This window comes from Colias croceus, chromosome 3 (genome assembly GCF_905220415.1).
Source record: "Colias croceus chromosome 3, ilColCroc2.1".
NCBI lineage: Eukaryota > Metazoa > Arthropoda > Insecta > Lepidoptera > Pieridae > Colias > Colias croceus.
Window position 1 is genome coordinate 5,424,414 of NC_059539.1, and position 16,125 is coordinate 5,440,538.

Sequence of the window (16,125 nt, forward strand, 5' to 3'; positions counted from 1 at the left end):
TTACTTGAAGCATCGTAAAAAGTCAAACTCCCGGTTTTTTGTGTATATCTCGAAAACTGAGGGAGTTAAGAAAAATTGATATGAAATAACGATGATTAAAAAAAAGAAACCCACAAACCTTTTTCGGTCAGATTAAGAGAACCCACCAACATTTTTGTCAGATTAAGAAAATATGCTTTCAGGATACCGAGATAAACCTCCCCTATGAAAATCTGACGCGCTCGAGTATTTCAAAAGGACTCTTTTTTTCTGCATTTTCAAAAATTCATCATAACTTATCGTCATGTCGTAATCGTCAGTTTTTTTAAGGGGAGCTTCCTTGGGGCCTACTTAACACCCCTTCCAAAAATCTGACGCGCTCGAGTAAATTTTTTTTGTGCATTTTTGACGAATTTTTATGCCTAGCCCCACCACGCAAACCGGCAGATTAGTATACCGTTGTTATCAGAGGGACTTGGGGCATACGTAGTATGAATATCTGACGCGCTCGAGAATGCCCAAGTAACTGTTTTTTTTTTTACATTTTTGAAAATCCGTACACGCCAAACCCACCGCTAAAATGGTTTTTACCATAGAAGCTTTTCTTTTCGAAATTATTTTCTCTTTCGATTTTGATAAGTCTCGACGACGCCGTTGAATTACGTCATTTAGCTACCTCGCCTCCCTATCTACTAACGGTACTATAAGAATTATTAATGACGATGTTATGAACCAATTTTTTTCTCATAAATTTATCATCAATGTAACTATGTAAAATAAAGAGAGAAATAAAATATCTAAGCAATACAAGTAATGTTTTATTTGTGAAAAATAAATTTACATTTTATTGGTTTTTTGCTGTGTTGGTGTGCATAAACTCACTGCTTGAGTTTCCATGAACTGCATTTCAACGTTTCCCTTAAAAAAATCATTTATTATGTCCTTTTGATATTGTGCTCATAAATAGGTAGTTACCTAGTTCAATATAAGATATTAATATATATTTTTTATGTAAACATTTTTTTTTCATTAAATTAATAAATACTAAATATGCTGTGAAGTGCAAGAAGTTACTCGAGTTTATTTGCATAAAAAAATGTAACGTAACTCATTATATAGGTATCTCAATGATGCAATTTAAATAATTATGTACCTAGTACGTTTTATTAGATTAGTTATATTATTAGATACTTAGGGTATACATAATATGAGGATAGAGAAGACTACTTACTTCATCCTGGTTGTTTATAAAATTAATAGAAGTTCCCAGTATAAACTGCATTTTGGTTTTCAAACAATTTACAAATTGCGCAAGTATAGATCTCTGAAATTAATAGGAAAATAATCGTGAGTTGGTAGGCGTACCTACACGGTTCATTATAATTATTGTGTAGGTAATAAAGCATTTTTACAAAGTATTTATTAACCTTTTTTAAATCGATAGAACGAATACCTACTTTCTAAACACTTAACAAGTATTATTTATCGGAGATATTTTCATATGCCCACTGCATGCATAGGTATATTTATATATTGATCATAATATAAAAATATTCCCAAAAGGGAAAAGCTGGTGAACTAATTTAAAATAAATATTTATTTTTTCTATATGTGTAATGTGTATATCTACTTACTTCAGAAGACTTAGGCATAGGTGTGATAATAGGAAAAGCTCTAACGAGACAAACATCGGGGTAAGTCAAAGGGTCGCCTCGCCAGAAGCGAACGGAATAACATGGCCGTTCTTCTTCAGGTAAACGATATCCATGCTATAGATTAAAATAAATCAAATTAAATTTCATAGATACTGTCATGATAATTCATTGAACTATGATAAAATAGGTGTTCTTCTTACTATATTTTTCCAATGTCGACGTAAATCCTTATAGCTCTTGAAGTCTCCAATTTTTGGAACATTTTCATAGTACTCCTCCACAATGGCCTTATTTAAACTATAATTGAGGTATAAAATATTTATAAAAATAAAATTATTCTTCCTAATAAACATTGAGCTACACGGTTGTGGTGTAGGTAGGTAATAAAGATTAGGTATGTTTTACCTGGGTAGAACGCGAATCCATTCCCCGGGAAAGAATTTTTCTTTTGATCGCATGAGGTTTATTTTCACTGGTTTAAGCTCTAAATTTAAGACATTTGCTAAAAAAATATTAAGGATTACTATTACCTAGTTAACACAATATCTAAGATCTTATTTGTGTGTGTATAACAGTGAAGGTGAAAAAATTGTGGTTGCATGTTATCAATTCGAATAAGTATTAAAATATAAGAAAATACCCTATTAAATCTAAGAGGATAGCTCTTACAACTTACCTGCCTAGAGACAAAGATATTACCTATACGTCATTGCCTAGATTTATCCTACTTAAGTACCTATTGAATTTATGTAATTTGGTTAATTTGTTATTTTGTTAGTTCCTTACCATTAATAGTCAGAATGCACTTTATTCCCTCTTGTGGACCGGATGTAGTTAAAAAACTTCTGTTGTTTATAAAATAATTATGGCCCAACATATTCCAGAGAGGCGCAATTTTTGCTCCCATCGTGTAATAGAAACAAGTCTTATATATTTCATCGTCTACGTTACGAATATCACCTTCCTATGAAAACAAGTTAACGTAGAACTGAGTACATGGCCAATTACTAATTGTTATATTCACTCATAAAAAAATATTAATATTACAAGTTCAGAAATAAATAATCAATGAATCATTAGCAAAAAAAATATGAGAAAAATGAATTTCTCTTTAATTAGATTTTTTTGTAATTTACATATCTGCTTTTTAAAATTATTGATCAATTAGTACTGATCACTTATGTAGGTACATAGTTCTGAGATGATCATATTACTACTTGAAATGGTTGTTTTTAATATTATATTTTATTTACACGCTAATGTAAATATTTGCAGCAAAAAAAAATAGATGAAGACCTACCTGAACTAAAGAAAACCTTAAAAATAAGGAATTTAAAAGATCATAGTCTTCGCCGCGACGAGGAAATATAATATGAACTTTTTTAATATCACTTTTATCAGGACTTGCTATAACAGATGAGTGAGAAAATATAATCATTCTGAAAGCGAAAGACAACATTGATGATAAAGCAGTTTTTGGACAAAATATCATTATTCTTAGTCAGTAATTTATACAATTAATTAACAATAATTACTAACCTGCATTTTAAAATTTTCCAGTGAAAATCTGATGGTGCTGAACGATCGTGTTTGTCTTTAATATTTGCAGTTGCTGTCACATAACCCAAACTTTTATAGTTAGAATTCAATATACGAATGTTGTAATACTTATCCATTTTATGACTTATAAAACTTAAAAATATATTATGTATATAAGCTTTTATTTGGTTTTTGGCGCACAAACAATCTTCGGTACCTATACGATTAAATTTAAAATTACGCGCCAAAAAACCATATTATGGTGTGTCTACACCGAATTGGTTCAGACCACAGGTTCAGACAAAAGCTTACCAAGCTGTGTTACCAATAAATTTAATTAGATATTGAATAGCTGTTTTTTTATAACACAGAAAAATAATGAACAAACAACTAGAAGAGTCAAATAATTATGAGGTTCAATAGACGCCAGTGGTTTACTTTGTGTAATTATATAAAAAAGTCATATTTTGGAATAAACATTGTTGAAAATAAAATAATTGACTTTTCAATTCACCTAAGATTCATCTTTGTAAATAAATTTCTGGACTGTCTACAGAACTTGGCACACATTTAGATCTCAATTCTTTTTTCGGCAAAGTCGTGAGTGAACTTGGTTCCCATTTTTACATTTGTGTTTTTGGTGGGATACATTGAGATATAATATAATACTATTACTACGTGGAAAATAATAATTTTACACATTTAGAAAAGAATGTACTGTACTGTGTATATTATTAAAAAAAAGGTTAAATCATGAAAGATGAAGATCAATTACCTACGTATCAATTTTTTTTGTTACATTGATTGGTTTAAATTGATAAGTTTATTAAGATATTATTTAGAAGATTAATTATATATATTTTTTTACAATGATAAGTTGTTTTTAATTGATAAAGTAATAGGCAGAATATTTACAAAGTGACGCCTCTATAGCAGTGTGTCGATGACATCGCTTAATCTATGAATCACTAGCCGCCCCGCGCCGCCGCGGCCGCGGCCGCCGCGCTTTCAGCACAGATTTTGTTCGTGGTGTCTTCTCTATTCGTAGTAATAAAACTCAATGGTGGGAAATAATTTTTTCAGTTTTTTTTTTGTGAATTATTTATTAATAGTAAATTTATTTTATAAGGAATTTATTATAAATGATACACAAAGATTATTATTTTTTCATATTTTATTAAAAAAGTTAATGTCGTAAAAAATACAATTAAATAAGTACAACTTGATTAACGTTTAATACTAAGATACATTATTACAACCACTTAGACCGATGCCGTCTATAGACACGTTATTAATCGCGAACCAGGGACAATATGTGAGTGACATAATATTTATATCAATAATCAAAATCGTAATTTGTAGTTTCGGTGTCCAAATTAGAATTACTTTTGTATTTAAACCATCTTACAGAGCTAGGTACCAAATTTTGGAATGATACCAATTTTTATCATTTTTGTGAAAAAGTTAAAAAAAAAATAACTTCGCGACATGTGCTCATCAATATTCAATTCCGATTAAACAAATTAAAAACAACCATCGTTCAAAAAAATCTTTTACTATTTACAGTAGGTGGATTTAAAATGCGCCACTTTTAAAATACCTCCGTATTTAAAAATTAGTCCAAAGAGGTACTCATTAGGCTTTTCATCTCAGAATCATTATAAATAATGGGTAACTATTAGAGTATGTTACTCTTTATTTAATTTTAATTATGGTGTTCTAGATGATCACGAGCCTTACGGAGAACACCTTGTGTTTTATGAATTTCACGACAAATAGCCCGTTGCACGTTTCTTTTTCGCATATTGGCAGCATTTAATTGTGTTAAAGTCTCTGCTAGGGTCGCTTTAGTCCTTGCAAGTTTTTGTTTCAACACAACGTTTTCTTCATATAGAGAACCTGTGAAGCAAATTTCATATTAAATATTACATTTTTAAATATGCATCAACAAATGATTGAGTGTTATAAAAAGCACTTAAAAATCTATATAGACAAATATTAAATATCGCATTTAAGTCAGATGAATACTGTTGTTTTTAAGCGTGCCTATTCTGTCTTTTCCACTTTTTCAAATTTAAAATTCCTTTGCTAAAAAATTTCATCACAACGAAAACATATTTTAATGATATACTTACGGGGAGATAAATTAACTGCATCATTGTGTTCCAAACTTGACAATCTATCACTATCTATACCTTGATCTGGGGATGTTGGTCGCTCCTCCTCCGAATTAAGTGCATCATGAAACTCAGCAATTTTATTATCCGCCTCTAATGGTATTTTTCGAGTTATTTCAATTTCCAATCTAGAGTTAGCCTCTAAAGCGGCAGAGAGTTTTTCTCTTGTTTCCTCTAGTTCTCTTTCCACCCTCAATCTGTCGTGATGCGCTCGAGCTCGTTCCAAGGCAGCCTGTGACGCTTGGACTGTGGCCTCATCTGCGGCCCGACGCAGAGAGCGTTCAGTTTCCAAAAACGCAGCTTCAAGCTCTTGTTTTTCTGATCGTAACTTTTCTACTAATTGCACATTATATGCAATCTGCTGCTCATTATCCTTTATTTTGGTTTCGAAAAGTGATAATGTTTGTTTCATCTCTTCCACATTTCTGTTTGCATTGTCAAGTTTACATTGCTCCGATTCTACATATATTTTTAATTCGTCCTTTTCACTCACAAGATCGTCAATTTGTTTCATTGCAGTTTCTAATTTTGCACTGAGTTCTCTATTTTCATCTTTCAACTCTTGGTTATATTCTGTCAAGTCACTAATTTGATCTAATAATGCTTGATAATTGTTTGTTTTTCGGTCTTCAGTACGTGAACCGAAAGACACGCGTGATCTTCGAGACCGATACTTTACATTGTCCGATGCTGATTCTCTTTCGACTCCAGCATTACATAGCCCAACTCTCGCTAACGACACGTTTCTGTCTGGCTCTGACCAATCCTCAGACTCGGAAATAGCATCAGCCTGAGGATATGATCTCTTTTTAGAGGAATGTCTATGATTTTCGTCATTGCAATTTAAGTGATGGCCAAACATCATGGTCAAATCTTCTATCCTCATAGATTGAGAAATATCGAGGTTGCTTTCGTCCATAGTGAAATCTTCAGGAGCCATCGATTCGTCTAGTTTTAATCCAACTGGAAGAGCAAGGCTTTGTTCCAAAATACTTTCAGCTAATTTTTTCTTTTCCTCTCCAAGGACACATCTATAAAAAAAAATGCAAATTTATATATTAACTTCGAAAGTATATAATATTAAGCATACATAAATATCATTTAATTGAAATTTATAGGATTGCCTTTCACACTCGCTACGCGATCGTATATTATACAATTATACATAATATATAAAATTAAACATACTTGTGAGACAAAAGTTTATCCAAAAAATAAGCCATTCCCTGAAGTCGCTTAGTAAGGATCTGCTGCAAGTTTCTGAAATTAAGAATTGGAAAATATTAACAAAAATATACTCGAAAATATGTAAATATGTATTAGTAAATAAATGTAAATATAAATATGTATTAGTAAATAAATATATTACCCAGTGGGGTCTATTGTTTGTCCATGTTCAACAGTACTTTGTAGCTGTCTTACTTTATTTTCCAAATCTTTAATGTGTTCGTCTTTGCATTTTAATATCTCCTCGTATTTCTCCATTTGGGAATCACTCACATGTGCATACGTCAGTTCCTTATTCTACAAGCAAAATTAAATAGTTACAAAATATCCAAAATGTTAGTTCATCAACTAAATGAAAAGAGCATTACCAATTTCAATTTTTTTATTTCTTTGTCTTGTTGTTGAATCTTCTTCATGCATTCTTTTATCATTTGTAAAGCTTTCCGATTCTCTTTTCTTAATCTTGTAAGCTGATCCTGTTGGCATTATAACACATTTGAATACTATGATATTCAGATTTTTTTTAAATACATAAGTAGTTTATATTTAAAATTTTAATATAATATAGATCATATTAACTAATTATATATTTATGTTAAAAACTTAGGTTAAAAACGAAAAATTCATTGGGTTGTCAAGAAAAACTTACCATTTCGTCATTTGTTGCAGCTAAGTTTTCTCTAAAAACAAATGATATGGATTTTATTAATTATAAAAGATTTATTTAGTAATAGTTACGTATAATATGCGTGCAGTTATCTACAAGTATATAATATTATAGCCTGCATGTTTTATTGACAATGGATGGATTTCGAAAATATTTGTAAAATTGTATGATATAATAGTGATAGGTATATTATGTATATGTACTGTCTTTTGATAAATACAGCTTTAATAAATATTATACGCACAAGGATGAAATATGTTATATGTAGTTAAATAAATATCACTATACTACTCACCTTGCTGATTCAGATTCCTGGTTGGTTTCATCAGCCTTCTCATGTCCATTTGTATCCTATAACACGTAAAAATAATTCTCGTGAAATTAATGTGATATAACTATATATAGCCCGAAAGTTTGTAAGAATGTATGTTTGTTTTATTTCACGCGAAAACCACTGAACCACTGAACATTGAGATATTTTGACACCCGAGAAAAGACATAGGCTACTTTTTATAGCGAAATATGTACCACGGGCGAAGCCGGGGCGGACCACTAGTAATTAATAAAACATTACCTTCTGAATTACATTTTCTTTTTTTAGATTACTGTTGTTCATGGAAACCTCCGCGGCTTCTGTAGAAATCGATCCCTAGAAATTTATAAGAAATCTATGAATGATGAATTCAGAATTGGCCTAAATTTTGACCCAACAATCAACATTGAAATTATTTGAGGTGCATTTTTATAGTAACTACTTACCTGATTCTCTAATACGTCAATCGCTTCTGCGGCGGCCGCCAATAATTCTTGTTTATCACTCAACTGCCTTCTTAATTCTTCTACTTCCACCTGAAGCCTCACATTATGTTCTAATAGACCCTGATGTGCAGAACAGAAATTGTGAATGAAAAAAAATAAATAAGAAATACAATCAATTAACTTATATTATAAAGCTAAAGCTGTTTTTTCGAACTCGGGAACAACTGGGGCGAATTAAAATATTAATTGCGTGTTACAGAGTCATACGGTCTACTATAGGTACCTCATCAGGCTACGAAGCGCGCGAGAGGAGCATCAATGAAAAATATTGCAAAACATATAATATTATATACATCTGTTATAAATATAAATAAAATACCTGGACAGCGGGTGGTGAACCATTTCCCAATTTCTCCTCAAGAAAATATATACGCAACTTAAGTTGAAAATTCTCTTTTCGCAATCCATTTAGTTGTTCTTCATACTGCTTCATACTTATACCACTTGCAGTTGTAACATCTTAAACATAATTTTATTTTTATCAGATATTTAAGTAATCGAAGATCCTGTTTTAAATTCTATTTGAAAGAAAGAAAGAAAGAAAAGACATTTAATTCAACACACATGAAAGACTTAAAAATAAAAATAAAAAAAAACAGAAAATTAAATAGAAAAACACAGTGAAATATAAAACATTAACATTAATTAGGTGTGATTCTGTGTGCTGAACAGGGACACCACTCAGGAATTCTGCAGCTTAAGAGCTGCAGCACTGATTTTCAGTGGTTCCCATGTTCCCAAATGACGCTGAATGAATGATATTTATTATTTTGCAAAATGTGAGAAGAACTTACCATGTCCTTCTTGGTTAGGTAATGTCATTTCTTGTAATTTTCGCGGGCTGGTACTAGAAATAAGTATTAAAAATTAGTTTTATCCATACTATCCATACTAATATTATAAATGCGAAAGTAACTCTGTCTGTCTGTTACTCAATCACGCCTAAACTACAGAACCAATTTTCATGAAATTTGGTATGGAGATATTTTGATACCCGAGAAAGGACATAGGCTACCTTTTTTTGCGAAATATGTACCACGGGCGAAGCCGTGGCGGACCACTAGTATACTATAATACCTATTGTACATCTAACGCACGAGCGTTGTTAATGAAGATGAAAATGCATTGTACGAACAATGCAGTTTCGTGTAAAGTGGTAAGTACCTACCTACAAAAGGATAGTTTTAACGTTTACAAATAAACATCTAAATTAGCAAATTATGGTGCAGGTTACTGTAGTGTTATAAACATGGAATACATAATTATGTTACCTATATGTATTACCTATGTACCTACCTAGTACCTACTTAAAAGCGCATAATTAGCCCCAATTTAGCGATATCAAAGCGTCGCTAAGGCTATCGGCATTTTTATACTATGTTATCGGTTTACATACAATATACCTACATTATAATATTATTTGACAATTTTTAATAATAAATAGTTATAATATTTATTTGTTTATCAAACCAATAATATTTTAATTTATTTTATGTGATAATTTGTTGTTGGAACAGCGACGTCGTTTTTGTTTGATTTTGTGACTACATAATATTATTGTTATTTGTTAATTACCTACCTATGTGTATTATTACTTTTCTTTTTTTAATTAATTTTGCTCGATTTTGCTATTATCAAATAAATAACTATGATAAAATATATTTGCCACATAAGATCTAACACAAATTCTGCTTTATACAAGGACAATAAATTTTGATATTCATGACTTACCTGAAAGGTGATGATATATTTGGATTATTACCATGTTTAGAACTATTCATTCGTGGTAAGGTAGCCATGTTTTCCTTTTTTCAATCACATTAGGTACAGAATATTGTATAAAAATAAGTTGGTATGCACAATCACAAATATAACTAATGTACCTACTGGCACTATGAACTTTGTCAATTACTGATAAACAGAGTACCTACATTATCACTATGTAACAATTAAAATATTATAATATAGAAATTCAACCCTATTGTTTCACTGAACTAATGAATAAAATCCCTGTAATATTTTGCACTTGTTTTGATTCTCTACCAGATGAAACTGTATTTAGGGCAGAAAAGGGCCGATGTCAGAGATTCGGGACTGTTCGACCGCCACCGCTAGCCGTTGAAACAAAACACTACATATGATTTAGATGCGACGAAAAGAGATGGATACAGGAGGGGCGTAGACGGATGCTGTTCATTACAATATATAGGACAAAAATAGACACGATGCATCGCACGTCATGCAGAAACTCTCAATATTAAAATGGATACTTATAGGTACTTATAAGTGACAACGACCATAATATAAAGTTGCAGGTAGTAAGCACCTTGTTATGAAACTACCTGATAGATTTCATTTACAATGAATACCTAGAGGCAGTTAAATTCAGAGCGAAATGTATTAACGGGTTAAAAGAACTACTTATATTACCTATATACATACAGTGGTGGACCTTTAATTAGAAACACGTAACACAATGAAGTAGTCATCAAATTCATTTGACATTTGTGTATAATAATGTATTAGAGATTAAGCATTATTTCATATGTAATAGAACACCCGTTTATCTAGCTTTATAAGAAATTGCTTAATTTTAATCAAACGTTAGCTTAAATTAATAAAATTAAACAACTTTATGTGAAGTCTAATTTCCGAGTATATTCAGTCTGGACAACAAATTAGAAACAGCATGGTTCGAGTGTTCCAAAGTCAAAACCTGTTGCAATGCCGCCAATGTTTTTTTCTTCTACAAATATTTGCACCGTTTTTTAAACATTCTATTTAAAAGTTTCTGAAAATTAATTAACTTTCTAATAAAAATGGGTAAAAGTAAGATTTGTGACCCATCAACAAGAAAAATACTCTTAAGTTTACATTTTGACAAAAGCTGGAGTTACAGGAAAATTGCAAATCATTTAGAGTGTTCGATAAAAATATATTCAATGATATAGTCTATTTCAAAAAGCATGGTACTTCTGATCAAGGTCTAGAAAAGCTCGACCATGAAAAATCACTGCTCTTTTTTTTTTTTTTTTTTTTTTTTTTGTATGGTGTTTCTCAATGTTAGCCAGAAGGGCTTCTACATTTTAACGCGGACGCGGGGGTGAACTGAAGGTTCACCCTGGTAGCGACATGCACAAGGGCGTCCCCCCTTGACGGGGACCACGAACCTCGGCTTGAGCTGTCGCTTGAGTGGAGGAGGCCAGAAGGGCCCTAATCGGACGGGCAAATCACTGCTCACGAGGATAGGCAAATGATTCTTTTGGCAAAGATGGATCCATTTAAAAGCTCAAATTCTATTATAAAATTATTTTTTTCCGAAGATGAACCACGCCATGTGTCGATGAGATCAATTTGCAGGTGGTAAGTCGAGGTAAAATTGTTTGTGAGAGACGCCAGGAAAGTACAGCTTCTTATTAGGCAGTACAGGGAATGACGATTTTGCTAAATATTTTCTAAGAAAGCTTGTGGACAGTCCGCCAGTGAAGAAGTTTTATTTTGGGACGAAACAAATTAATTTAATCAATTCTGATGGCAAAGGATTCGTTCATTGCGTCGTCCAGTTAACCATACCTTAGATAATAAATCAACAGTTAAGCATGGCGGAGGAAACATTAGAGGTATAGTATGGGGTTGTTTTTAGATTGTTATAATATTTATAGACAACAACGGCTTTACAACGTCGAAGCTTAGATTGTATGAGATTGTCACACGTTTGCAAAAACATATTTCCTAATAGAATTGGAACCCTTAAATGGATCCATCTTTGCAAGAAGAATAATTTGCGTATCCTCGCGAGCAGTAGTTTTTCATGGTCGAGCTTTTCTAGGCACTTAATCAGAAGTACCATGCTCTTTGAAATAAACTATAGCATTGAATATATTTTTATCAAACACTCTAAATGATTTGCAATTGTCGTGTAACTCCAGTTTTTGTCAAAATGTAAACTTAAAATTATTTTTATTGTTGACTAGCTTCCGCCCACGACTTTGTACGTGCATTCCCGTTTTTTCCCGTTCCCACAAGAATTTCGGGAAATCCTTTCTTAGGGGACGCCTACGTCCTAACATCTACCTGCATGCCAAATTTATGCCCGATCCGTCCAGTGGTTTGGGCTGTGCGTTGATAGATCACTATATCAGTCACCTTTGAGTTTTATATATATAGATGGGTCACATTCTACTTTTATCCATTTTTGCTGTAAAGATAATTAATTTTCAGAAACTTTTAGACAGAATGGTTAGAAAATGGTGCAAATATTTGTAGAAGAAAAAAATATTAACGACATTTTAATAGGTTTTGACTTTAGAACACTCGAAACATGCTGTTTCTAATTTGTTGTCCAGACTGAAAATACTTGGAAATCAGACTGCACTCAAAGTTCTTTAATTTTATTAATTTAAGCTAACGTCTGATTAAAATTAAGCAATTTCTTATAAAACTAGATAAACGGGTGTTCCATTAAATATGAAATAGTGCTTAATCTCTAATACGTTAATACACAAATGTTAAATAAAACTTGATGACTACTTCATTGTGTTACTGTTTCTAATTAAACGTCCACCACTGTATATTATAACAAATAGGTAATAATTTATATCCCAATATAAATTACATTAAAAAAATTGATGAACAGGCTTTTGAACCCCTTCGAATAGAATAATTAAAATTTCAAAAAATATTGCAATACACTTCTTTTAGATTATTAGTTACTAGCTTTCCGCCCGCGGCTTGGCCCGCGTTTTCAAAGAAAACCCACATAGTTCCCGTTCCCGTTCCCGTGGGATTTCCGGGATAAAACCTATCCTATGTCCTTTCTCGGGTATTAAAATATCTCTATACGAAATTTTATGCAAATTGGTTCAGTAGTTAAGGCGTGATTGAGTAACAGACAGACAGACAGACAGAGTTACTTTCGCATTTATAATATTAGTATGGATTACCAAAAATATCATAAAATATTCCATTCCTTAAAAGTTAAAACCAAGTAAACAACATCCCTGTAAGCAAGTTTAGTGACGACTGACGGCATAGTGATGAATGCTATTATTTTTTACGCCCCAGTATCGTTCCAAGCTTGTTCCAAGCAGACCTCCTGATGTTCAAATGTTCATATTTTGACACGGATATGTAGGCAAATAGGAGTTTTTATCTTTTGCGGTGTTGTGGCTGATGATTTTTAATTTTCTTCCTCTCTTCTTTGAATCGAGAAATCTTGTTTTAAAGTTTTATTTATTATTCGGCTTAGGCATATTTTTATTAAAATAATCATCAATTTTCATGTAGTTGTTTTGTGTACTATTTTATTCAGAGTGATCTATGCTATGTTTTATGAAAATCTATTCAGCTTTTTGAAAATCATCAGCTCATGCACCAGGAAAACATGTTTATTTAAGATTAAGGGCGGCCGTACACGGACCGCATCAAGCAGTTGAGAGCGACGGCTTGAAGCCGCGACCGCGCGCGGTCTACTATAGACATTAATTTACTGCCGTTGAGCAGTCGCGGTCGCGTCCGTCAACTGCGCGGTTTGTAGCGACAGCTCGAGCAGTCAACGACCGACCGCTCGAGCAGTCCGTGTATGTCGCTCAGCCGTTATCTGCTCGAGCAGTAGCACTGGTGAAAACTGGAAACGGATTCAGCTAAGATACGTTTTTTATATGAAAGGATGCGTGCTAGGTATGTGCAGACTGCAGAGCACCTACTATCGATACATCGCATAGCTCAAGCTGCGCATCTTCCTCGCAAAGCTTTTTTGCGGCGCGGGCGGCGCATCTTCATAGCACATCTTACTCGCAACGTAGCTTAGTATCAGCATAGTATAAAGAGAGAAGAAGGCCAACTCCCGTCGTTTAGGTGCACATGGTACCTAAACTCGCGAGGCGCAGGGTTGTCACATGGATATTTTAAATAATTGTTTAGAAACAAACACCGACCGCTCACAGCAAGGGCGCGACCCTCAAGAGACCGGTCCCAGTCCCAAGAGAGTCCCAGAGTAGGAACCAAGCGGCGTTGTGTGCATGCGTACGTACGGCGCGATGTACCCTTGTTCGAAGATAACTTACTTCTCTCTGTTTATTAGTATAGTGCCCTAATTGGTATCAGTGGGAATGGTCACATAGTGTCATTTTCGTAGAATTTTCGTAGCATAGCTGCATATCACATGTCTGGTGGAAAAGCACCCTTACATTCTTAATACTGTAGATAGAAAATTGAACGCAAAGGAAACATTCCTTATTGCTCAATTAAGAAATAAAGGAAAAAAGAAAATTAAATATTGGTAAGGAATCATTGGACTATCAAACCAATCCGACACAACTGCAAGTATTCACCATGTCTTGACATAAAACTACACTAAATATAGAATTTTAAACTAATAAAAACTTGAAAATGAGCATTTAATACTTTTAGCGCTAACATTAAACACTATATCATATGGCTATTGGCTATAAGCTTATATTAACATCTAGATTCTAGGCTGTTTTATCATCATGTCAGACAACCCTATTTAATCTTGGGTTAATAATAATCAGGGTGTTGTTGAGGCTCAAGATGTTTACAAATCTATAATATAGGTATTTATAATGCATCATCAATATGTCATCATCTCAACCTCCATACTCATATAAAAATAAAAAGATATTAACTTACATGTGAAGGTTAATATCCCCTAAATCAGCCATAGCGAATTACCTGCAAAAAAAATATATATTTTTAGGGACAAAATAAATAAATAAACTGGCATCATAAATTAAACATGTTTCAATCAAAATAATAAATAAGTTCTAATTATATAATGCTGATTTGTTTATTTTTAAACGCTTATCTCACAAACTACTGGACACATTTGAAAAATGCTTTCACTGTTGTTTAGGTATAATATATAATAAGCAATTGATTATCTATACTAATATTATAAAGCTGAAGAGTTTGTTTGTTTGAACGCACTAATCTTGGGAACTACTGGTCCGATTTGAAAAAATACTTTCGGTGTTAGATAGCCCATTTATCGAGGAAGGTTATAGGCTATATTTCATCATGCTACGGGCAACAGGAGTTGAGCCACGGGGGTGAAACCGCGCTGAGCAGCTAGTGTACTATAAAATTGAAGTTTATGAATATTTTGTTTAAATATTGGTACTTACCTAGTTAAAATCGAGATTTATATTTATCAAAAAATTAATTTAATACCTTATAAATACTATTCAAATTTAAATCCTATTAATATTATAATTGAGGAAGTGGTAAAAGTGTAAGAAGTGTGAATGTATGTTTGATACTCTTTCACGCAAAAACAGCTGATCGAATCTGTATGAAATTTGGACAGAGAAAGATTATTTCAGTCTGAAATTGCACCAAGCCTAAGTTTTACCCGTGCACAACGTGAATAAAGTTGCAGATTCCAGCAAGTAATAAAAATATAGATCAGAATAACTAAACTTAGTGCATTGAGCATTCTATGTTACCAAGAAACAAAGAAAAAATACTTACATTCAATAAATTTTTGATACAATTAGGAGTTTGTTTTTATTTTACTTGAACAACAAGGAAACAGTTAAAAACAGAGCGCAATGTGATAAAATTAATGTAGGCGAAAATCGGAACGATTTACGATCGTTTTTAAAATAACGCCCAAACGCCTGTCATTTCCCGTTTATGACGGACCACAGCTCGAGACCAATGAATAAGGATAGGTCATTGCTCGAGACGGACGATGGACCAAAAATTACGTAGTAACCGTAGACAGAGTATCTCTGTCTACGGTAGTAACTAGGTTTATTGCTCTTAGGTAGTAACTAAATACTTAATCTGTGACCAAAAATAACAAACCTACAATAGAGTTTATTATCGTAGAGCGAGAATGAACTACCCACAGGAACTACCCTACCTAGTTCATTCTCTAATGCCTCCTCCACACTACTCGCGAAGTTCCTCGGCGAAGTACCTACTCGGCCGAAGTTGACTGAAGTCCGCGGTGCTACACTACACACTCGTTCAACTTCGCGAGGAACGCATACGTTCATATTCAGAACGAACTTCAGGTAACTTCGTGCCCTTTGAC

The 16,125-nt window shown here is 32.8% G+C and overlaps 2 protein-coding genes across 4 annotated transcripts; both read right to left on the reverse strand.

Annotated features, from left to right (window-relative positions):
* Nucleotides 1-816: 816 nt before the first annotated feature.
* LOC123705974 (uncharacterized protein C18orf63-like) lies at nucleotides 817-3,365 on the reverse strand. Its single transcript, XM_045655097.1, has 8 exons — nucleotides 3,174-3,365; nucleotides 2,935-3,073; nucleotides 2,421-2,598; nucleotides 2,040-2,136; nucleotides 1,835-1,931; nucleotides 1,614-1,748; nucleotides 1,211-1,303; nucleotides 817-897 (listed from the first exon to the last, which is right to left on the reverse strand). Exons 1-8 carry the CDS (start codon nucleotides 3,308-3,310, stop codon nucleotides 817-819), a joined length of 957 nt encoding a protein of 318 aa, XP_045511053.1. The 5' UTR covers nucleotides 3,311-3,365.
* Nucleotides 3,366-4,329: 964 nt separating this feature from the next.
* LOC123706157 (centrosomin) lies at nucleotides 4,330-15,712 on the reverse strand. Of its 3 annotated transcripts, XM_045655325.1 has the most exons (13): nucleotides 15,555-15,712; nucleotides 14,715-14,756; nucleotides 8,858-8,910; nucleotides 8,383-8,522; nucleotides 8,004-8,123; nucleotides 7,819-7,893; nucleotides 7,540-7,595; nucleotides 7,227-7,257; nucleotides 6,946-7,053; nucleotides 6,720-6,874; nucleotides 6,539-6,610; nucleotides 5,309-6,381; nucleotides 4,330-5,072 (listed from the first exon to the last, which is right to left on the reverse strand). In XM_045655325.1, the coding sequence occupies exons 2-13, from the start codon at nucleotides 14,744-14,746 to the stop codon at nucleotides 4,879-4,881; spliced, it is 2,109 nt and encodes a 702-aa protein (XP_045511281.1). In that variant the 5' UTR covers nucleotides 14,747-14,756; nucleotides 15,555-15,712; the 3' UTR covers nucleotides 4,330-4,878. The 3 variants fall into 3 exon arrangements, with proteins under 3 accessions (XP_045511281.1, XP_045511280.1, XP_045511282.1); XM_045655324.1 differs by lacking the exons at nucleotides 14,715-14,756; nucleotides 15,555-15,712 and adding an exon at nucleotides 9,795-10,247; XM_045655326.1 differs by lacking the exons at nucleotides 7,819-7,893; nucleotides 14,715-14,756; nucleotides 15,555-15,712 and adding an exon at nucleotides 9,795-10,248.
* Between the last annotated feature and the right edge of the window lie 413 nt (nucleotides 15,713-16,125).

Excerpts from the sequence above, each read along its gene's own strand:
- LOC123705974 (XM_045655097.1), bottom strand. The coding sequence starts at position 3,310 with ATGGATAAGTATTACAACATTCGTATATTGAATTCTAACTATAAAAGT. Across the intron at positions 2,137-2,420 it reads GTGCATTCTGACTATTAATG|CAAATGTCTTAAATTTAGAG; the intron begins GTAAGGAACTAA and ends ATATTTTTTTAG. Across the intron at positions 898-1,210 it reads TTATAAACAACCAGGATGAA|GGAAACGTTGAAATGCAGTT; the intron begins GTAAGTAGTCTT and ends GATTTTTTTAAG.
- LOC123706157 (XM_045655324.1), bottom strand. The coding sequence starts at position 9,862 with ATGGCTACCTTACCACGAATGAATAGTTCTAAACATGGTAATAATCCA. Across the intron at positions 8,911-9,794 it reads AATATATCATCACCTTTCAG|TACCAGCCCGCGAAAATTAC; the intron begins GTAAGTCATGAA and ends ACTTATTTCTAG. Across the intron at positions 8,523-8,857 it reads ACCTAACCAAGAAGGACATG|ATGTTACAACTGCAAGTGGT; the intron begins GTAAGTTCTTCT and ends ATTATGTTTAAG.